Source organism: Anolis carolinensis, unplaced genomic scaffold (assembly GCF_035594765.1).
Source record: "Anolis carolinensis isolate JA03-04 unplaced genomic scaffold, rAnoCar3.1.pri scaffold_49, whole genome shotgun sequence".
Lineage (NCBI taxonomy): Eukaryota > Metazoa > Chordata > Lepidosauria > Squamata > Dactyloidae > Anolis > Anolis carolinensis.
The window spans coordinates 1-22,765 of NW_026943858.1; the positions used below are offsets into that span (position 1 = coordinate 1).

The 22,765-nt window shown below is 41.2% G+C and overlaps 1 protein-coding gene across 2 annotated transcripts; it reads right to left on the minus strand.

Moving 5' to 3' along the window:
• Nucleotides 1-1,667: 1,667 nt before the first annotated feature.
• On the minus strand, nt 1,668-20,175 carry LOC103280584 (butyrophilin subfamily 1 member A1). Of its 2 annotated transcripts, XM_016997185.2 has the most exons (5): nt 19,745-20,175; nt 13,664-13,893; nt 13,348-13,446; nt 12,806-12,943; nt 6,800-7,878 (listed from the first exon to the last, which is right to left on the minus strand). In XM_016997185.2, exons 2-5 carry the CDS (start codon nt 13,779-13,781, stop codon nt 7,358-7,360), a joined length of 876 nt encoding a protein of 291 aa, XP_016852674.1. In that variant the 5' UTR covers nt 13,782-13,893; nt 19,745-20,175; the 3' UTR covers nt 6,800-7,357. The 2 variants fall into 2 exon arrangements, with proteins under 2 accessions (XP_008118304.1, XP_016852674.1); XM_008120097.3 differs by lacking the exon at nt 13,664-13,893 and having other exon boundaries at nt 1,668-7,878; nt 19,745-20,173.
• Nucleotides 20,176-22,765: the final 2,590 nt, after the last annotated feature.

Sequence of the window (22,765 nt, forward strand, 5' to 3'; positions counted from 1 at the left end):
AAAGAGAAACTCCACCTTCTGATCTCTGCTTAAGCAATTGTTTGAGAGGTATGGAACCATAGTCTCTAGCAGTCCCAGTTTTTCAGGGGAAGTTCCAGTTAGTCCTCTGCCAGCCCATTTTTAGCTGCATTAAAATGTCCCATTCCCCTCTTCCCCCTTTTTGTCTCAGTTAACTACTCATAGTTTGGGTGATCTTCTCCGTTAATAACATTTGCCATTTCCCCATGCTCTGTTGTTGCTTGGCCAGACTTGTCTTTGTTTTCATCTGTGAAAGGTTGAAGGCTCTTCGTTGCAGATTCTTGGGTAGCACTGGAATTACACAGCACCAAGATGGTGTCTGGCTCCTTACTTTTGTGTATGCTTTGCTTTTGGGCTCTACTGAGAATGCTACTATGGCTTATGACTCGTATAAAACTGGAAGAGTAATTGATAAAATGAAATCGTAAATTTAATTAAGGGCTCTGGATTGTGACTGGGCTACCTACTCCACTAATATTTTATTTATTATTTTTTTATTTATTTTATTACATCATTTCTACCCCGCCCTTCTCACCCATCAGGGGACTCAGGGCGGCTTACAATATACATCGGAAACACAGTTAAAAATCATCCAAGATTAAAAATTACAATAAAAATTAAAATATAAATTAAAAACCAGCATAATTATACATCTAAATATACATTTCAGGCGCATTTTTCATGTCCAGGTGGGGGTCTGTCAATGAGTCATATATTCATATTGCAATTCTGCTGTTACTCATGCTCAAATGCCTGCTCCCATAACCACGTTTTTGTTCTTTTTCGGAAGGACAGGAGGGAGGGAGCTTCCCTAATTTCGTTTGGGAGGGCTTCCATAGGCGGGGGGCCACCACTGAAATAGTGATGGTTAAGTAGCCCCAACATATGGGGCTGGGCTGTGGTGCAGGCTGTTGAGCAGCCTGCTGCAATAAATCACTCTGACCATGAGGTCATGAGTTCGAGGCCAGCCCGTGGCGGGGTGAGCACCCGTCAATAAAAAATAATAAATAAATAAATAATAGCCCCTGCTCGTTGCTGACCTAGCAACCCGAAAGATAATTGCATCTATAAAGTAGGAAATAAGGTACCACTTATAAAAGTGGGGAGACAAGTGTAACTAATTTACGACCTGGAATGAGGAAGTGCCGTCAGAGTGGATGATGAAGCAGCTGCTCCCCTCTGTGGCCAGAATCGAACATCCCCTCAGGAGAAGGTTAAATTGCCTCTGCGTCTGTTTGTCTCTGTCTTGGTTTGATGTGTTTATGGGCATTGAATGTTTGCCCTATGTGTGTATAATGTGATCCGCCCTGAGTCCCCTTCGGGGTGAGAAGGGCGGAATATAAATACTGTAAATAAATAAATAAATAATACTGTATTATACATATTACACAAGCCTTCATATTGCTTGGACACTTTAATTCTTTGACCCATTAGCCATACAGACATCATTGTCTCCATCCAATAGGATCGTAAGAATAATGTAACATGAACACTTCTGGATCAGGCCTCGAGTTTAATATTCTTTATCCCATTACTCTGGAAAGTCCTCAAAAAGGGTAATAAGTACATTCATCTAGGGATGGGTAATGTTTCTGGTCTGTAGAGTGAAGTTTAATAGGGCTATGAATTGAAAGCACACAACAACAACATCAATAAAATTATTTATTGATAGATTGAATGATCCAGTTTTTCCATTCTAAAAATGAGAATTTTACCAACACAGTTATCAGTAAGTTCTTTTTTCCCAAAAGCCACTACATGCAACAGCTCTGATGGCAACATAAAAAAACCACAATTCATCATTCCAATAACATCAATGCTCAAAAATATGCTTTATAGCTCTGATATGATCACAGTAAAAAGACAATGTTAAAAAGTAAGCTGGGGAGAAAGCTGAAAGCAGGATGGTAAAACTCTGGTGTTTTAAAAACTTCTGAAAAAGTGGGAACAGAGTATTTCAGTCTGAATTGTGAAACTGCAAACTGTTCAGCTCTGTTGTTCTCACAGATGCAACGTCTTTAGCCTTCTCTGTCAAAGAGTATTGGTGCTTTGTCAAACTGCAAATCCCAGGATTTCATAGCATTGAACCATACACATTAAAGTAGGGGTCAAATTACATTAATTCCACACAGTAGATACACTGTAGATATGGTGTTAATTTTCTTGTTTACTTGCAGCTTGTATTTGCTTGAACCGTAATTCCTTAGCATACATATTTCCCTGTCATAATTATGACTGCAGTCTAGGTAATGAGTATAATTAATCAATTTAAAGCCCCGAGCTGGAAATTCTACTTGTGGCAATCACTAACACTTATGGTGAAACTCAGGATAATTAATAGTGGTATGAAGAGCAAAGGAAAACCCCTTATCTATGCAAATCCACAAGTTAATGTCCCGAATTACTGGCAATTGGATTATCCATTGAGTAAGGTGTGGAGTGCAGGCAGGAAAAATGCCTTGGTTTATTCAAAATATGACATTACAGTATATCCTGTTTCCCGAAAATAAGACATCCCCAGAAAATAAGACCTAGTAGAGATTTTGCTGAATTGCTAAATATAAGACCTCCCCCGAAAGTAAGACCTAGCAAAGTTTTTGTTCGTCAGCATGCCTGCTGAACAGAACACCTGAGCATGCAGGATTGGTAAATGTATGTACCATAGATTGTTGTACATAGAAATAATGGTAGTAACAAGAAAGTCTTGATAGGATTCACAGTTTGTCTAGTTATGCTGGTTTATGATGACAACTACTGTACAGTATATAATAAATGTGAATTCTTCTTCATGGAAAAATAAGACATCCCCTAAAAATAAGACCTAGCACATCTTTGGGAGCAAAAATTAATATAAGACACTGTCTTATTTTCAGGGAAACACGGTAGTACCAGCGTTATAATATCTGTAGGACTGATTTAATTTACTTAGTAAAGGTAAAGGTGCAGATTCTGCAGCACCCTGAGAGTTAACCATTAGCAGAGTTTGTAGCCAGCTCAGCAAAGTCTTTGCTGCTGAAAGCTTGCAAAGTGCCCTTTTGTTCTGGAGACCGCCCCTTTTTCCTGGGGATGAAATCTCTATTTTGAGAAGCCTTTTGCCTTCTAGACAGAAGAGAAAAGAGCTCAGATGTGCTTGTGTGGTCAAGCCAGGCCAGCTCAGACAAGCCATTGTAAGCACTGACCTCTTGCCTATAAAACTGGTGCTGAGTTCAGATAGGGGAAGACCTGCTCTTTCCAAGATAGTAACTCAGCACTGGGGCAAAGAATATCCCAGGATTTCTTTGCCATTGGAAGAAGTTCTAATTACTTCGTCTCCAAGTTAGCTTTTAGCTTAGATAGTGAAAGACCTGCTCTTTTTATATAGCAGCTCAGGACTAGGGTAGAGAGGATCTCAGGATCTCTTCACCTTTGGAGGAAGTTAACCCAGCAACTAAGGGGAAAGACAAGAAAGGAACGTCTGCAAGGTTTTATAAGTTGACTATTTGTACAGTAGAGTCTCACTTATCCAACATAAACGGGCAGGCAGAACGTTGGATAAGCGAATATGTTGGATAACAAGGAGAGGTTAAGGAGAAGCCTATTAACACGAAATTAAGTTATGATTTTACAAATTAAGCACCAAAATCATGTTATACAACAAATTTGACAGAAAAAGTAGTTCAATATGCAGTAATGCTATGTAGTAATTACTGTATTTATGAATTTAGCACCAAAATATCATGATGTATTGAAAACATTGACTACAAAAATGCGTTGGATAATCCAGAATGTTGGATAAGCGAATGTTGGATAAGTGAGACTCTACTGTATTTGTAACCTCAACAATTTGTGCCAAGTCTGCCAAGGACTTTGAGAAAATAAAATCTTGTTTGATTGTTCAACTTGAAGTGACGCTGGTTACTGGGATTCCTGAGCTTCAAAGTAAGGCCCCCGCAGTTCACCCGGGCAAAGAAAGAAGCACATCTTAAAGCTCTAAAAGGGGCCTGGGTGTGACAGCATAGTGCTCATCTCCATTTCATAGACACCTCCAAGGTCATGTGGCCGGCATGACTGCATGGAGCGCCGTTACCTTCCTGCCGGAGCGGTACCTATTGATCTACTCACATTTGCATGTTTTCGAACTGCTAGGTTGGCAGGAGCTGGGACTAACAGCGGGCGTTCATTCCGTTCCCGGGATTTGAACCTGGGACCTTTTGGTCTGCAAGTTCAACAGCTCAGCGCTTTAACACACTGTGCCACCATCTGATAAAATACATCTGATAAAATATATCCCCTAGGAATCTCCTAGGTCCTTCAGGTAATTTTATGTATATTTCTGCTAAAACATATCATGGAGTTGTCTTTCGGGATCTAGAAAATTCCTAGGATATTTTTCTAGGAATTTTCTAGGTCCTTTCAATAGGGTTCACTGTTACCCATTATTTCCATACGTAATCTCTATCTCATTCGTGGATTTTAACTTGGATTTTAACTCTGTGTATCTTGTTGTATGTCTTTTAATAGTGTTATATCTCTTGTTTAAATGAAGTTGTATCCCTCCTCGAGCTGCAGGGAGAGGTGGGTATTATTATTATTATTATTATTATTATTATTATTATTATTGACACAAAGACAAAAAGACCAAACGAGATATATATGCTGGAATTTGCATCACAAAATCACAAGTCAAACACTTCCTAAGTGTTTAGGACTGTGTGATGTATATTATTATTATTATTATTAGTAGTAGTAGTAGTAGTAGTTCTGGGATGTATCCCCTGTAAACATGGGAGTCGTACAGTATTCGTAGGATGCAAATGTGTGTGAGAGAGTACATTCTGCACAGAGTGTGGTCAAAAAGGTGTGGAAGGGAACAAGTGGGTAACTGCAAGATTATGCAAAACTGTTATTTTAAGTAGAGGAACCCCTGAATTTATGTGTTGAGTTTAGAAACTCTAAAAGGTGATGGTGGCAGCTGGGGGAGGGGGGGGGGATGAAATGAGACTTCCTGGAAGGTCATCACCATTGGCTTCATTGACTGCCTGCAAGTTATTCATTTATTTACTTATTGACAGTATTTATATTCCGCCCTTCTCACCCTGAAGGGGACTCAGGGAGGATCACATTGCAGACTTATAAGGCAAACATTCAATGCCATAACATAGAAGAGAGACGCAGGCACAGGCTGGCCTCGAACTCATAACCTCTTGGTCAGAGTGATTTGTTGCAGCTGGCTGCTAACCAGCCTGCGCCACAGCCCGGCCTGTTACTTTTGCATTCTGAATACAGTATGCTGCAATTTAAGTAAAATAAAATTGAAGGTGGAAAGGACAAAAGAGAGAAGTTGAGACACTTTGAATGTGGGGTTGTTGTAGCTCTGTGCCTTCAGTTAAAAAGCTAGCAGTAGTGCAATTTCAAAAGTCAAGATTATGATGAAGGACAGGAAAAACAAAGTGGTGATATCTTCAGATTTTAGTATTTCTAATGATTAAATTAATTTTTACAAATTACCATGCCAAACTCATGAAGTAGGATTTTTGGAGGGAAATGTCAGTGCTTGCTAGGACACTCTCCATAGGAACTCCCATTACTTCATGTCACTGAAGCAATTCAACACAGGCAAAGTAACTGATCCCATCCCACATGTTTTTCCTTGCTTTCTTCCATTTCCACTCGAATAATGAATTTAGAAGATTATTGTTGTCTGCTTTAGTGTGATGAAGTCCATAGATATTCACATTCATCACTTTATAGGAAATGCTTATCTTATATGTCAATTCAAAATAACTCTTTTATGCAAATTTTATATTCATTGAAACATTGGTTTCAACTGTATATTAGATCTCATAAATGACAAAACAGAGGAAAAAGCAAAAATAAAAAACTAATACAGTAGAGTCTTACTTATCCAACATAAACGGGCTGGCAGAATGTTGGATAAGCGAATATGTTGGATAATAAGGAGGCATTAAGGAAAAGCCTATTAAACATCAAATTAGGTTATGATTTTACAAATGCAGCACCAAAACATCATGTTAGACAACAAATTTGGCAGAAAAAGTAGTTCTATACGCAGTAATGCTATGTAGTAATTACTGTATTTATGAATTTAGCACCAAAATATCACGATATATTGAAAACATTGACTCCAAAAATATGTTGGATAATCCAGAATGTTGGATAAGCGAGTGTTGGATAAGCGAGACCCTATTGTAACTTGTATAGAGCAATAAAGATAACACAAGGATCTTAATAAGCCTATGCATTGTGAAAGGACACAAATTGTTTGCGGTTCCTATTGTATTGCGCAACAGAATGACATCAACCTTTATGTCTAAACCATTAATGAGATATCCAAGTATGAATCTACTGAAGCAGGAGATAATATTCCACATCCTGGATAGCTCCTCTTAATTTCAGATTAAAACCCACCATGGATTCCTCTGGTATAGAAGGCACCAGTCCACACGGGGAAGGAGTTTGAAGTCTACAGCTCACATTGTCATTATGCAAGAAGACCATCAGATAGGTAATTCATATGTAACATCAGCAATGGTTATTATAAGAACTACATGAGAAAGAATAGCAGAATTTATCTCATTCTTAGATCAACAGTGGGCCTTTCTGAAGACCAAATATGCATTTCTTCATTTAAGTGGATTAGTACTCCAGATTAGAAGGAACATGTCAATTGAAGACATGTCTGGATAGTCATCTCCATTACAGCATCTTTAAGAATGGCAAGAATCACTCCAGTATAGTGTCATATTATGAAGAAGTGTGTGAGTTTTCCAAAGTCTTGGTATCAGTTTTCAGTCCTTTAATGTAAAACACAAGCAAATAAGAACTCAATTTATGTATGATTTTTTTCCCCAGCAATCCAAACATGAAATACATATCCTGCAAATTTTGAAGGAAGGAAGTTAGGACAACTCTTGGTCCTTGATAGACTTAGAAACATCTGGGGGGAATGAGTGGGGAGAATTTATGGGGAGATTTAGGAAAAGATGGCAGATGACTAATGAATATAGGCTATATTCAAAGGAAGGAGCTGACAAAACCATCCCAGAGTCTTCCTTGTCTAAGATAACCCAATGATCCACAAGATTGTCCTAAGTTAGGTTATTTGAAATCACATATATACAAATATTGGGTGTTTATTGAAGCCATGTTACACTTCCAACATTTCCTGCATATCCTTGCTCCATAAAGTCATCCTCTGACATTAACCAGTTGAAGCTGGGACTTGAAGGATATTCATACCGAAATGTTAACCTGTGTCTAGGACTCCTCATGAGTAGAGAACTGGATTTGGCCTCCTAGATAAACAGGCTGCTGAAAACAGTGGTGTGTATCTTTACTCTCATGGATGAATCATGAGCTCCCCATTCCATTTATGGATCAGGAACCAAGGAAAGATCTTTTCTCCAGAGAATGTTGTTTTTGGAAAAATGAAGAGCTCAGCATGTGTATCCCCATCAAAAAATGCTACCTGCCCCATCAAATAGTCCAGAGAAATTCTGATCCTCTTTGGTTGATGACATAAAGACAAATTTGTCCTTGGTTCCGTGTTTGCTTCATACTTCCCATCTATACGTTGTACCGCCCAATACCCCCCACTAGGATCAAATACAATGGGGCCATTTCTGTTTGCTGACTCCCTAACCACTCCCACACCCCACCATTGCCCTCCTTCCACAATCTCAACTTCCCAGCAAATTTTCCCTGAGGTAAAGCCCTGCTGGGTTAAGACACTGGCCATGACATCGTATCTCTTAAGACCAGGAGCAACATTTTGCTTCATATCTTTCCATTTCACACTTTTTTTGTCTTCAGATATGAAGAGCTTGGGGAAAGCTGTGTCAGGATCCAGAGTCAGGTTTGCTGTGCAGAGGAGAGAAAGAAAAAAAATCATTGTGCTATCAAGATGCATTAGGCTCTTAAGACAAATGCAAGAACTCATTATTGTTGTTGTAACTAGCTGCCAGCCTGCAACTCTCAGACCTCAGAAAAAAGAAGAGGTGAGTTGTGGTCCTTCACTTTTTCTGGAGTGCAATTCCTAGCATTCTTTACCATTTGCTTTTTGCAGCTGAGAGCAATGGAACATGCAGTTCATCAAAATCTAGAGCAGAGCTTTTCAGATGTTGGTGACACATTTTTAGATCTGCATCATTTTGCAACAAGGCAAAAGCAGCGTACAGGTAGCATGCAACTCCCCTGTTATGACAGCTCCACTGGCTACCAGTCGGCTAGTGAGCAGAATTCAAAGTGTTGGCTTAGCCTATAAATCCCTAAACAGTTCCAGCCCAGATTACCTGTCTGAATGTATCTCTCCCTATGAATCATCTCAGAGATTAAGATTGTCCGGGGAGGCCCTGCTCTCAGTCCCACCTTCTTCGCAAGCATGACTGGTGGGAATAAGAGACAAGGCCTTCTCAGTGGTGGCCCCTCGGCTATGGAACTCCCTCCATAGCAACATTAGGTCAGCTCCCTCCCTCCTAGCCTTTAGAAGGAAGGTAAAACCTTGGCTATGGGATAAGGCTTTTAGATGGTTTGGGCAGTGCAATAACAAATCTGGAAAATACTTCCCATTCCTTCCTGTTACTCTTTCAGAGAGAAAACCATAGGACTGATAAGAGAATGGCCTCTGAAAATGTAGTAATTGGGGGGTGGGGGTTCACCAACAGTGCAGTAGGCCTTCCACTTTCATAGCTTAAGGGTGGAGAACTCTCATGCAAGCTGAAAAAAATTGAAAAGTTGCTATTTTTTCCAGCAAGAAAAAAAATGTATCACTAGTCTTCCAGTGTGACTAAATGGCCAACCTCTGTTGGAAGACCTGCAGATGCCTAGAGAAATGCTCCCTCAAGATGTCTTTTGGTCCTTCAGAATGACTGGAAGTTGACCATAGATTCCTATAGAGAACACAATAATAAAATCTGGGTATAATGAAATCTACAAAAGTTAAATTCACAAATGTGGAGGTCCCAACTGTAATGTCTCAATATCCTTCTTGCCACAAAACCAACTAGTTGCAGGTAACCTCCAAGTTCTGGCTAGGGCAGCCCCCCCCCCCAATCCCTGAAATCTCTAAAATCAAATCATAAGTGGATATCAATTCACTTCAAATTTTGATTTCCTCCATATTTTCTCTGTTTCTCATTGCTGGCAATGAAAATATGTCTTCCCGACCTGGCAAACCCCCCCCCCCCCCCCGAAATATATCTGGCTGTAGTCGAGCATGCCTCCCCCCATTAAAAATAGTTTATAATTAGGGAACTCATAGTTTTGCCACCAGGCAGGAATGATATAAAAGGAGTTAAGTCTTAGCCAACTCGCAAAAGGACTAACAACAACAAGGACCACTTTCCATTTTAGATCTGTGTACATTTAATCAAGGTTTTATATATATTTATAGCAGAAATTGACAGGTAACAAATATGCTGGAATCCATGTTTACAAAAAGCAGTGATCTTTGCTTGGCCTAAGCCAACAGCTAAACAACCCTGCTATTGTGTCGTACCCCAATTAATGACTCACAAAGGGATCCCAATGCTTTTTGTCTATCTAGGGTGAGGGACATTTCCATTTCCATGTGTTAGCCTGGGAAAGCTAAAAGGTTAGCAAAGGAAAAGCCAAAAAAAATATTTTATAATTTTGCACTTATTTCTCAAATCTAAAATGTATCCTTTATGCCTATACTTGCTCTCTGTGTCATCTTTGACTCACTTTTGCTGTTTCCTTGCTGCTGTGACTGGATTCTACTAAAACATATATAACTATGTATATAAACCATCATCCACAGCTCTTTCTCTCCTTACTCCCTCCCTTCTTTCACCTCCAAATGTATCCTCCTTTCTCCCCAACTAACTCAGAGTCCCCAATCTCCCCACAGATGCCCAGACTTCCTTTCGTTGGGTCCCCCTCAGTATCCACGGACCCTCATGGCTCTGTATGTTTCATATGGTATATTTCATGTCTTAATATAAAACTTTGGAGGATGAAGCCACCCAGCAAGACCTTGGTGACTTTTCGCCACCGCCTCATGGCCCAGGAACTCTCCTCCAGCTATTTTCCCGGGCATCATCTCAATTATAAAGGATTCAATCACCCCATCACCTTTGGGCCAGTCCATCTCTACCTGCCCCATAAACTCCATCTGTGCCAAGGACAACAGAATCCAGAGTACAAGCCGCCTGTTCTTTGTGCAGCTACTTGGACACACAAAGACACTCATCACCTGGTATGACTACTAGTACTCCAGGAGGTCATGTTTTATTTTCCAACAATGACATTTCTCCTTTCCCAGAAACTGACCACCAATGGTTGGCCCTTCGTCAACCATTAGAGGGCGGGAATCTGCACTGGGAGCAGGGAATGCTCTCCCATTGGCTGGTGAATGCCGCAGTCCTTCCTCTGCAGGGAATCCTCCCTGATGTCAACTGAGCCTAGCCAATCACAGCAAAGCCTGGTCCAGCTGGGGTGGGAGTGGAAATTTCAAAGGACTGTACTGTATAAAAATGTCTGTTTTGCAATTTTATGGTATCTCAGCTTCCTTTGGTGGATGACTGCGAGATGGCTTAATAAAATACCTCGGCGGTTTCTTCTTCAACTTGGTGAGATTTTTTTGGGAACATTGGATTAGCTTCTTCACAGGCCTGTAGCGAGGGGGGGGGGGTTAGGGGTTCACCCCCCCCCCCGAAATGTTTCAAGTTATTAAAAAAAATCTCGTTTACTCATGAATTTTAACTGGTTAACCAAATCCCCATGCTAAGTCTATGAGATGCAAAACATTAAGAGTCCCTCCAGGCACTATCTCAAGCAGATATTGACAGGTTTGTAGCAGGGAGGGGTATGTGCTAGGGGTTCAACCCCCCCCCCCCCCGAAATTTTCAAAACCCCTCCCGAAATTTTTTTCTGGCTATGGCCCTGCTTCTTCATCTTGCCAGGTGCATGCGGATTCACAGGTGTCCCACTGCTGGTACAGTATCTGCTTAACGGGACTCGATATCCGTGCTTCAGGTTCTGCTATCCACAGCCTGGGTATCACTATCCATGGCTGGTTTAAATTGCTCTATTTCATGGCTACAAGGGTTGCCAGGTCAAAGGTCTGAAATCTCAGGGACAAAACCTGAGATCTTAGGGCAAGCTCTCATGTTATCATGGGGCTGACACTGGTGATGTTATTAATCATGATATTTCGAGCATTGGCTATAGTTGGAGGGGCGATTCGCAGCGCTCTCTGGACCATCCTCCAAAAAATCGGGTGCCCTGACAAATTTGTGAACATCCTGCGGCTCCTCCATGATGACATGATGGCAACAGTCTTGGACAGCAACGGCTCCCAAAGTGACCCATTTAAGGTGGAATCAGGTGTCAAGCAGGGATGTGTTATTGCCCCTGTCTTATTTTCCATCTTCATCGCTATGATACTTCACCTTGTTGATGGGAAGCTTCCGACCGGAGTGGAAATCATCTATCGGACAGATGGCAAACTATTTAATCTCAGCAGACTGAGAGCCAATACCAAGGTCACCACAACATCTGTTCTAGAACTCCAATATGCTGATGACAATGTAGTCTGTGCGCATTCAGAAGAAGACCTACAAGCCACTCTCAACACCTTCGCAGAAGCATACGAGAAGCTCGGCCTCTCACTGAACATCGAGAAAACCAAAGTGCTCTTCCAACAGGCACCAGCTAATCCCTCTGCAAAGCCAGGAATACAGCTTAACGGTGTAACATTAGAAAACGTTGACCATTTCCGCTACCTTGGCAGCCACCTCTCCACAAAAGTCAACATCGACACCGAAATACAACACCACCTGAGCTCTGCGAGTGCAGCATTTTTCCGTATGAAGCAGAGAGTGTTTGATGACCGGGACATCCGTAGAGATACCAAGGTCCTTGTTTATAAAGCCATTGTCCTCCCAACCCTGCTCTACGCCTGCGAAACGTGGACTGTGTATAGACGTCACACCAAACTCCTGGAGCATTTCCATCAGCATTGCCTCAGGAAAATCCTGCAAATCTCTTGGGAAGACAGGAGGACAAATGTCAGCGTGCTTGAGGAAGCAAAGACTACCAGCATTGAAGCGATGCTCCTACGCCATCAACTCCGCTGGACTGGCCACGTTGTCCGAATGCCCGATCACCGGCTCTCAAAGCAGTTACTCTACTCCAAACTCAAGAATGGGAAACAGAATGTTGGTGGGCAGGAAAAGAGATTTAAAGATGGGCTCAGAGCCAACCTTAAAAACTGTGGCATAGACACTGAGAACTGGGAAGCCCTGGCCCTTGAGCGCTCTAATTGGAGGTCAGCTGCAACCAGCAGTGCTGCGGAGTTCGAAGAGGCACGAATGGAGGGCTTAAGGGAGAAACGTGCCAAGAGGAAGGAGCGTCAAGCTAACCCCGACCGGGACCGCCTTCCACCTGGAAACCGATGTCCTCACTGCGGGAGAATATGCTGGTCAAGAATCGGTCTCTTCAACCACCTAAGAACACACACCAAAGATGGAAGACAATCGTCCTCGAGCTACGAGGGATCTGTCCCACTTCAACAGGATCGCCTAAGTAAGTAAGTAATAGTTGGAGGGAAAAAACATGCACATGCACACACTTTCTAGGATAGCAGTCTTTCCCTGAGATTCTTCTTCCTTGCCCTGAGGACTGATGAAGAAGCTCAGGATAGAGAGATCTGGCAACCTGGAGATCTGGCATCCAAACTATTGCTTTGTCAGTTCAAAGTCTGAAATCATAACCATAAAGGTACAAATATTTTTATTAGCAGCAAAAAAAAAAAAGATGAAGTTACCTGTTATACTGTCTTTAGCAGTTCTGCAAGGGATGCAGTTCTGTAGGCAACTCTGTATCAGGTTGTGAGGAGGCTTGTTGTAAAAAGTATCTTCAGCCTGGTTTGTGTGAGGGTTTCCATAAGAATAATCCTGCAAAGCTTAGAACATAGTTTGATTTCACAATGAGATCACTATCTATTTAACAATATTTACGGAAAAATTGAATCTTATTTAGACTAGTCATTCTGGTTGAAGTTTCTTTATTGACCTTTTTATGGACAATAGAGGTTCCTTATTTACCTTTCGACTAAGTTATTTTGTATTATAAAAACAAAATACCCACAGAAAACAACTTTCAACAGAATATTTGCCTAGAATTGAAAACCCTGGTTTGTGGTGAATTAATTTGTTAGTGGGTTTATTCCGTGTCTTCTTGGAAGGCACAGGATAAACCCACTACTTCCACTGTCTGGACTGCTCCCTCAAAAGTTCTGGGCTTTTGAAGGTGAATGTTCCTGGATCCTCATCCACATAGAAAGAACACAGCACATATATTACTTACCTGGGAGATTGAGAAGGATAAGAACCAAGATCAAAGCAACATTTCCTGCCACTGAGATGCCAAGACCAATTTTCCACCAGAGAAGATTGGAGAAACAACCTGTGGAATAGGAAGTCAACTGATGAAATTGAGCATTAGTTCCATGCTTTGCCTTCACACACTTACTAAATGAATGTGCATCTTTGACTAAGGACAGTATGACATGAGGCTTGAGGCTTTCCTTTACATGAAGGTTTGAGCACATGTGATTGCACTACTTATCACAAAATCTTGTTGCATTGTGGTTTATCAAGTTACCGCTGTAGTTTGACTATACCTTGTATCTTACAGGAGAAGCCCATGAATGGTATCCTAAAAGTGTGTTGTTCCAGTGCTGAAGTGGAACTAGTACTGCTGCAGTGATATTGGGTGAATCCACATGGCCTTGTAAGCATATTGTGGGCATAATTTTTCTCTACTTCTCTTTTCCCACGTTGTGGCCATACAATCTTCAGTTAGTGTTTGGAGAAGACCTCTGTCTGCACTGCCATCACTTTATCCTTTGCCCTAGAAGTGAATTTTTAAATAACATCAATTTTGCCGTTTTCTTTCTGGTCACTATCAGGTTTCCTACTAGTTGTACAGTCTTTTCCTTCATAATGCAGATATACTTTTGGAAAAGGTACTGCTTGATGTGTCTAGCTACATTTATGAACATGGTTACAGTGTTGTTAACACATGCTGCCTTTTGAATGTGGGTCCACATCTTTAATTACAATGTGCTACACTGGATTCAAATGAACAAATGTTGTCAGAGTTCTGATGTTTTGGCCTTGACATCCCAAAACCAGGTTAGGCACTGATAATTACACCAACACCCCATGGCAACATAAACTAATTTGTAAAAGGTAGGGATTCATAGTTATCATCCTCTTTAATTAGCAATGCCTGCCTACGTATTATGATGGGAGGCGTGGAAAGATAAATGTCTTCATCCCAATTCAAGGTGCAGACCATCATTTATAAAGCCCTAAACGGTTTGGGACCCGCCTACCTTCGTGACCGCATCTCCTACTATAAACCTGCCCGAGCCCTTCGTTCATCTGGGGAGGCCCTCCTGTCTCCACTGCCTTTATCACAGGCCCGCCTTGTGGGAACAAGGGAGAGGGCCTTTTCTGCTGTGGCCCCCCGTTTGTGGAACTCACTGCCCATTGAGATCAGGCTAGCCCCCACTCTTTTAGCCTTTAGGAAAGTTTTAAAAACATGGCTCTTCCGGTGTGCTTTCAGAGAGTAATTGTATATACCTCCTGTGTTTCTCTCCCCAACATGTATTCTGTAGACCCTGTTCCCATGGTTTTATTCTTATCTCTTCTTACCCCGAGTTTTTAACCTTGTGTCCATGCGGCCCGCCCTTGTTATGTTATGCTACGTTCTGCTTTTTTGTTCTGTATTGTGTAGTGTTATTGTTGCATTGTTTAATTGCATTCTGATATGTTGTTTTTATATTTTGTCTATTGTATTGTCTTGGGCATGGCCCCATGTGAGCCGCCCCGAGTCCCCGTTGGGGAGATGGTGGCGGGGTATAAATAAAGTTTTATTATTATTATATTATTATTCATGGGAACACGGAAAACTGTAACTGTGTTATTGTGAAGTGGCACAGTAACAAAAACACATGCTGAGTTTGTGATAAGGAACCAAATCTCAAAATTGTTTAGTTCTTCCAATATATAAAAAAACAACAAGTAGGTTTCAGACCAGGGAAAAACTATACATGTCAAATTCTTAATCTGACTGAGCATATTGAGGAAAGCTATGGGAAAGGCTGCATTATGGGAGCAGTTTTTGTAGACCCTACAGCAGCCTATAGCACGGTGCAACATAGGAAAATGCTTTATAAAGTATATCATATTACCCAGGACTATGATTTTACAAAAACTGTCCAGACCCTCCTGGAAAACCGCTGCTTCTATGTGAAGTTTCAGAGCAAGTAAAATAGATGGAGGAGGCAATACAATGCTTTAGCCCAAGGCAGCATTCTTGCACCGACCTTGTTTAACATCTTTACTAATGATAAGCCACAACCACCACCAAAAGCTTTATATATGCTGATGACCTTGGACTAACAATACAAGCAAAAGATTTTGAAACAGTTGAAAAGAAACTCACTAATGCCCTGAAAGCTCTCTCCAGCTACTACACCTGAAGTCTAACCCTGCCAAGACATAAGTGTGTGCTTTCCACCTACATAACTGTGAAGCCAACAGGGAAGTGAAAGTTACTTGGGAAGGCCAAGAGCTCGAACACTGGTTTGTTGTATGTTTTCCCAGCTGTATGGCCATGTTCTAGAAGTATTCTCTCCTGATGTTTTGCCCACATCTATGGCAGGCATCTCAAGGGGAACTGCAGATGGATGTTGTCTGGCACATAAGTACAGGCAATTGTTAAATTTCATTGTGGTGAAGTCTGAAGTTGTTAATGATGGATAACATATGTGACAAAATGCATTAACTCTATCATACACTCATTACAATCCCTGTCTAATTAAGAATGATATATATTGGGCTCAAAAGATCATTTGGGCTCAACCCAATATAAATAAAGTCTTTCTCAATCTTTAAAAGTTCTCTATCAGTTAAAAGGAAATAGTAATGTTATGCTCAGCAGCCTCTGAATCCAATAATTGTGACAATGTATATTTGCATATTGCAAGGGACCTTTCAGTGGAGATCTCTATCTTTTTAATTTGTTGTCCAGACAAACTTGCCACGGGATCAAATAAGAGGTTGGAATAATATATTTTCAGTAATTCACATTTTTGCCCCTTCAAAAACTCAATTTGCTTATACCTCAACTAACCAGACTTTCAAATTAGAGCAATGTTTAGCTTCCAGTGAGCAATCAGAAATCAAAACATGTTGGGATGCAAGATGTGAATATGCGAAAGATCACATATTAGTATATAAGCATGTCTGTTACTACTTAAGGGAGTGCACTTATCAATACAGGCAGTCCCCGAATTACAAACATCCGACTTACAAACAACTTAGTTAAGAATGGGGGTGAGACATCAGGGAGTGAGAGAAATCTTCCCCTAGGAAGCAAAATTCACTCCTGGAAGAGTTTTCATGGGGAAAATGTGTCACCACTGAATGTGTTTCCACAACAAGCCACATTTTTCAAAATCCTATTATCAAAGGGACAGAAAGGAAAGTTAAATCTTCTGAACAGGGTCACAGAGAGCAAAACAAACACCACAGGGGTGTTAACTCATTGCTATACTAGCCAAAGCTTACTCCTCTCTCTCTTTCTCTGTCTCTGTCTCTGTCTCTGTCTCTCTCTCTCTCTCTCTTTCTTGTTTTTGTAACTTGGGGACTGCCAACCATCTATATGCCATAGTTTAACTTGCAGTTGCAGAACATGGAACATCATCCAAATACCACTGATAGTTTTTAAATGCCATAAGAGGAAAATTTAAAATATTATGTTACATCTAGAATTTTTAACCATCATCCCACAATCAGGGAATATCAGACCACCTTATATGGATCTATGGCCCCATCTATTGAACGTTGCATAGTAAATTTATATAGAAATACTTGCTTGAAAGTCCTTGGTTTTATTTTATTTTTTATTTTAGTTGTAGTGAAGATATTTCAGTGACTGTTTCCAGAAAGGGGGTTGCCCATTTTCTTCTAAAGATAATGTTTGCTTCTTTTTAGAGCTGTGTTGAAAAATCATCTAAGAAGATCTCCTTTAAAATATGGCTTTTCTAGGATACATTCTATGATAGAGTTAATATCAAAGCAACTCTGCATTGCTTTGCTGATATTGGCAGTCAAATGTTTGTACTGACGTTCAGGAATTCATCAGATCAACCAGACATGAACAAGTAAAAACATGTCTGACCTTGTACTGCATGAGAAGAGTAAACCACACATGTAGGTGGTATGTAATTCTTTGTCAAGGTTGTCCTTGAAGGAAGAATTAAGAACTGTTAGCAATTTTCTTTCTGCTGTGAGAAAGTACTTAAAACAGTGCACTTTTCAAGGCCTAATAATACTTTGAGACTTATTCTAGGCAAAATTAGCAAGTGGGTTTTTCGATATAAACAAACAAACAAGCATTTTCTGCACTGTAAATGTTTGCGCTTCCACCAAATAAAATGTCAGTTTTCTGTGCAAAAAAGTGAAACTTTTGCACAGAACAGATCCTCAGCTGCAAAGACCAATCCAGAACGTTTCCTCACCAAATTTTTCTGACACTTGAGAAACATGGTCTTCTATAATTTTCTGATTTTTTAAAAATATATATTCTTTCCAACCCTAAGGTGTTTAGAGTTAGAGAGCACTGGTACTTTTTCACAATGAAGTCATTGGTTGCAGAAACCTCTTTTGGTGATTTCCTGCAATTGGATATTTTCCTCAGTGTTTTGTCAGGAAAAAAGTATTTCTCCATTCACTCTAACAGCTAAACAAAAGTTTTTGTTGTCTAATGTTTATATGATTGCAAATCAACTGGAGTTATTTCTGTCAGTGATTAAAGTTGAAGAAGCCCTAATATGAGAGCCATTAGTGCTATTTAATTTGTGCAGTGAATAGACTGGGAACAAGATGCGAGAGGGAGAGAACAGCAAGAAGTTAAAAGAGTGTCATTTCTCCCTGATGCTTGCAAAATACTACATCTATTTATAATGCAAAATGAAATAGAATAAATGACTGCATGTGAATATCTAATGCAACTCTAATAAACCCCAAGTAATTTGTTATTGTTAATCGTCAAACCAACTTATGGTGGTGATCGTATGTATGAGAAACGCCTTGAATCCCCTTGAGTGAGAAAGGCGGGGTAAAAATGTTGTAAATAAATAAATAAATAAATGGCTATTCTCTCCACCATAGTGTTGCTTCTCCTTTTTTGAATGCCAGGACATGAAAATAGGAGCAGCCAGCATTCCCCTTTCCATAGTGTGACCTTTGACTTATCCATGGGTCATTTCAAAATCCATCGTTTTGCCTGCCTCCCAAACCTGCTTTTGATGTATGAGGTCAACTTTTACATGAATGTATGTATATATATATATACATACACACACACACACACACACATATATATAACATCTAATGTGGTCTTCCTCTTTTCTTACTGCCTTCCTTTTTACTGAGAACTCACATAATTTCTAATAAATCATGCTGGTATGATGACATATTAAAAGTGAAACAGCCTTGGTTTAGGACTTTTGGCTTCTTTGGGAAGTGCAGAATTAATTTGCTCTACAAAACCTTTATTTGGATTTTTGACAGTCCACTTTTTCCAACACCATATATCAATATTTTGACATAATTCTTCCCCATGAGCACATTTCAAATGAGTCAAATCTCTGAATTGTTCTAAAGCCACCTATCTCCTCATCTTTCTCCTCTGGCACAGACCGATGTTCTTAGCACAGAAAGGGGTGAATTCAGAAGAAGATTTTTTTTAAAAAAAAAACACACAGCAGGGCTTGGAAAAGTTGCTGGGGGAGGGGGGGGACTACCAGTCTCCTGGATATGGGATTCGCTGAGTTATATTCTAAACAAGGAACTTGCCCAAGCTTTGAAATTTCGTCTGTTTGGCATCCATTACTGATGACATAAAGGCTACATTCAAAATGAAGAGGTTGCTTTTGAGCTTGTGTCCTGCTGGTGGGCATCCCATGGGTCACTGAGCATACAGAACAGCAGAAAAGAATAAGCCAGTGATGGAACCCATCACAACTTTCCAGCCATTAAAATATGTTATAAATCCTGTTGAAACAGTGTTGCTTACAACTTGTTCAAATATCACTGCATTCAATATGCAAGACTGTCACAGTGCTGGTCTTGGTGCTGGAAAACAGTAACAATCCTTTGGTCAGTCATTCTCAACCTGTGGCTCCCCAGATTTTTTGCCTTTAACTCCCAGAAATCCTAACCGTTGGTAAACTGGCTGGGGTTTCTGGGAGTTGTAGGCCAAAAACACTTGGGGACCCCAGGTTGAGAACCACTGCCCTAGGTGAAAAGTCACTATTTGGACTTCAAAGATCTTGCTCTCTCTTTTCTCACTTGCTTTCTCTCACACACTCTCCTTTACACACAAACACCTGCAAAGCAAAGCACTTTCCGCTTTCCATGTTGTCAATAAGGAGGGAAAAAACAAAGTTTATAAAAAGCCAAGCTCTTATTAGATCAAGAGTGGGAACTGTGTAGCCTTCCAGATGTTGGCCAGCAACCTCCAGCTTTCTTCACTGGCAGGGACTGCTAGAAATTAATTTAACAGCATCTAGAAGGTTCAGCATTCTCACCCATGTTACAACTCACAACTATGATACATTTTTAAAATCTTCCCTTCATGTTACTTCAGTTGTGGGGTGGGAAGAGATAAAATTTTAAATCAGTACCTTTGCTTCCAGTAGAAGGTTTTGTTGCACAGAAGTTCCTTAATTTTGGGTCTATACTCATATATCCCTCTTCATCTTCCATCCTCCCGAGTTCCTTTGAAGTCTTGGTTGCAAGTAAGAGAGTCTTTGGAAGAGGAAGTGGCAGATCCTTGAAATTATTAAAATGGGAAGCCTGTTGCAATTATGTAAATGGACTTGGAAAACCAGCCTGCTGAGTTTCACTCTGTTGGAATCTACGAGTAGATTATCCCACGCATAATATTTGTAACAGACATCCAATGGCCTCTAAGCCAAACCTTGAAGAAGATGGCCTTTTGTTAATTGATGAAGGAAGTATGGGCTTCATATCCTCTCCCACTCACACACAAGCGTTGGAATGAATGCCACATTCACTTCACTTCCACTTCCCAATCTGTTGAAGTAAGCAAGACTCCAGTCCTCCACACCACAACTGTTGCAGGAGAAATCACATGACTAGATTGTGAAAGAAAAGGGAGGTAACCCACTTAGCTATTGTATTAAATGTACAGAGCTAAAGTCATGCACAACACTATGTTTTCATCCTCTCATTAGCTACTGTGCATGCCCCAGACATTGGAACAATTACTTTGATGGACAATTCTCAGAATCCTCAGCCAACTTGGCTGAAAGTCCTAATAAAGTTGTCCTAAAAAGTAACTTTTCCAAGGTTGAAATATTCTCCTTTGCTTCACTTCATCTTCCTCACAGTTTACAGATCCTTCCCAGAGTTACTGAGAATATTAGCCAGAGTAAAAGTATTCCATGATTGTATTACCATATATTCTTGCATATTAAGCATGTGTAGTTTCCTCAGAATTATCGGATGTTTAGAAGTAATTTGGATTTCTGACTCACATTAGCCCGTTGGAAGTAACCTATAGTTTTGAAGTGTCTGGAGACAGTCCTTTGGATGGCTCAAAATTAGCCTTGGAATAATGACTTTGTTTTGTTTTGTTTTTTTGCAACTAAGCCTGCTGGGAAGCATCATCATCATCATCATCATCATCATCATCATCATCATCATTTAATTACTTATTAATCGCCCTCCATCCACGATGCTCTAGGCGATTTACAAGATAAAATTGTAAAGGATAAAAATACATACATACAAATATTGATTAAAAAATTAAAATAGATTAAAAGCTCTAGTAAAGAGCCATGTCTTGAGTGCTAGGGTAAAAGGCCCTAACTCACGCATGGCTCTCATATAGGGCGGCAAGGCATTCCATAAGGCAGGGGCAGAAACAGAAAAAGCTCTGCGCCTGGTCCTCTCCAAGTGCACTTCTCTAGGACCCGGTACATAGAGTAAGTCTCGTTGGGATGGTCGTTGTGACCTCCGATGATGGGAAAAGGAGAGACGGTACCTAAGATACGATGGGCCCTGGCCGTAAAGAGTTTTAAAAAGCCTAACATGGGCTTTCAAATCAGGGCTTATGTTTTCATAAAGGGAGGGGTTATCGTCTGGCAGCCACTGCTGCTTAAAAGCCCAGCCACATGGCTTGTAGGCTCATTCCACCCGGGAAGGGACGAGGGTGGTTGTGTTTCTGCTTCTGCTTCTGCTGGCTGGATGGGAGGCGAGGAGGTTTCGGGAAGAGAAGGGAGAAGGAAGAGAGAGAGAGGGGAGAGAGAGAGAGAGAGAGAGAGAGAGAGAGAGAGAGAGAGAGAGAGAGAGAGAGAGAGAGAGAGAGAGTGTTTGGGAGAGAGAGAGAAAGAGAGAGAAATACAAGGGGTTGAAACAAAGAAAGAGAGAACACATGGAGAGAGAAAAAAGGAGAAAGTGTTTGGGAGAGAAGAATAAGTGCTGGGATTTGTGAAACTGTTTGGTCCCTTTTTAAAACAATACATCTCATAACTGCTGAAGTTCTTTTTTTCTAGGTTGAATCCTGGCTGCCTGGCACAAGAAGTGCCTTGTGCATAGTTCAAGTGCTACATTTCCCATCATTCCCTAACAGCTCTCTGGATAGAGAGACCGGTCTGCTCCCTTCCGTTTGGCAAACAGGCCAGTTCAACTGCTGAAATTTGACCCTCTTGCACCCGGGAGCAATAATCCATTCTGGCTAATACCACAAACCTACCACTGGTAGGTCATGACAATGTCTTGGAACTTGAGGAGGGGGGCAACATAGAAGTAGCTTCCCTCTCCCCACCCATTTCTCCCTCAGCTGCCAGTGAGCAGGAGGAAGGCCCTTCCCAAGAAGGTCCTTCAGAGGAGGCTCCACCAACACCTGCCCAGGAGTCTCGGAGAAGGAGACTGTCAGCCTCTGAGAAAAGGTTGGCCTTTACTCTAAAGCAGCTTAGTTCATGGAAAGTGTCATGTTTTAAGTTGTCTTGCTTTCTTTGCCTGTCTGTCAGCCTCCACCTGTGCTCATTCATTTAGCACTATGACACTGCATTTCTGGGGCAGTTTGGCAGGGTTAAGGTCTTAAACGTCTTGCAGTTCACCGAACAATGGCAAAGTTGTTGAGTGGCCTGTCTGGGGCCAAGTGGAACACCATAGTAAAAGGTTTTATGTCAACTGCTTTTGCTTTCCTAAGCTGTCTCAGCAATTAGAACTGGTCAGTGGTCACATTGTAGCTGAAGGCTAACGTAAAAAGGCATCCTCTGCATGCCAGGCTGTATTTTTGGTGGATGATCTCCTCAAGGGGGCAGTGGCACTGTGTTACCTCCGGTGACAAGTGAGCGTAAAAGTGTGGTTCTTTGTGTGTGGGGGGTGTGTGTGAGCGGGGCGACCCCTCAGTGGGCCCACCATTGCCTCCCTCCCAGGGGATAGGATAGCAGCAGCAGCAACTCCCAATTTCCTTACCCTGAAGGATTCAGGATCACGTGAACAGTCTGCCCCAGACCCCCAGTTGGCCTTGCCGGGGGGTTCCCTCCTTCCGTCTCCTCTATCCCCTTTCCTTCTGTTGGGGCTTGTCCGACTCGTGGAGGGGCGAGGTGGAAGGCTGGCCTCCAATGGCCAGCCAAAAAGGCACCCTGCCCTAGACACCCAGCCTGCCTGCT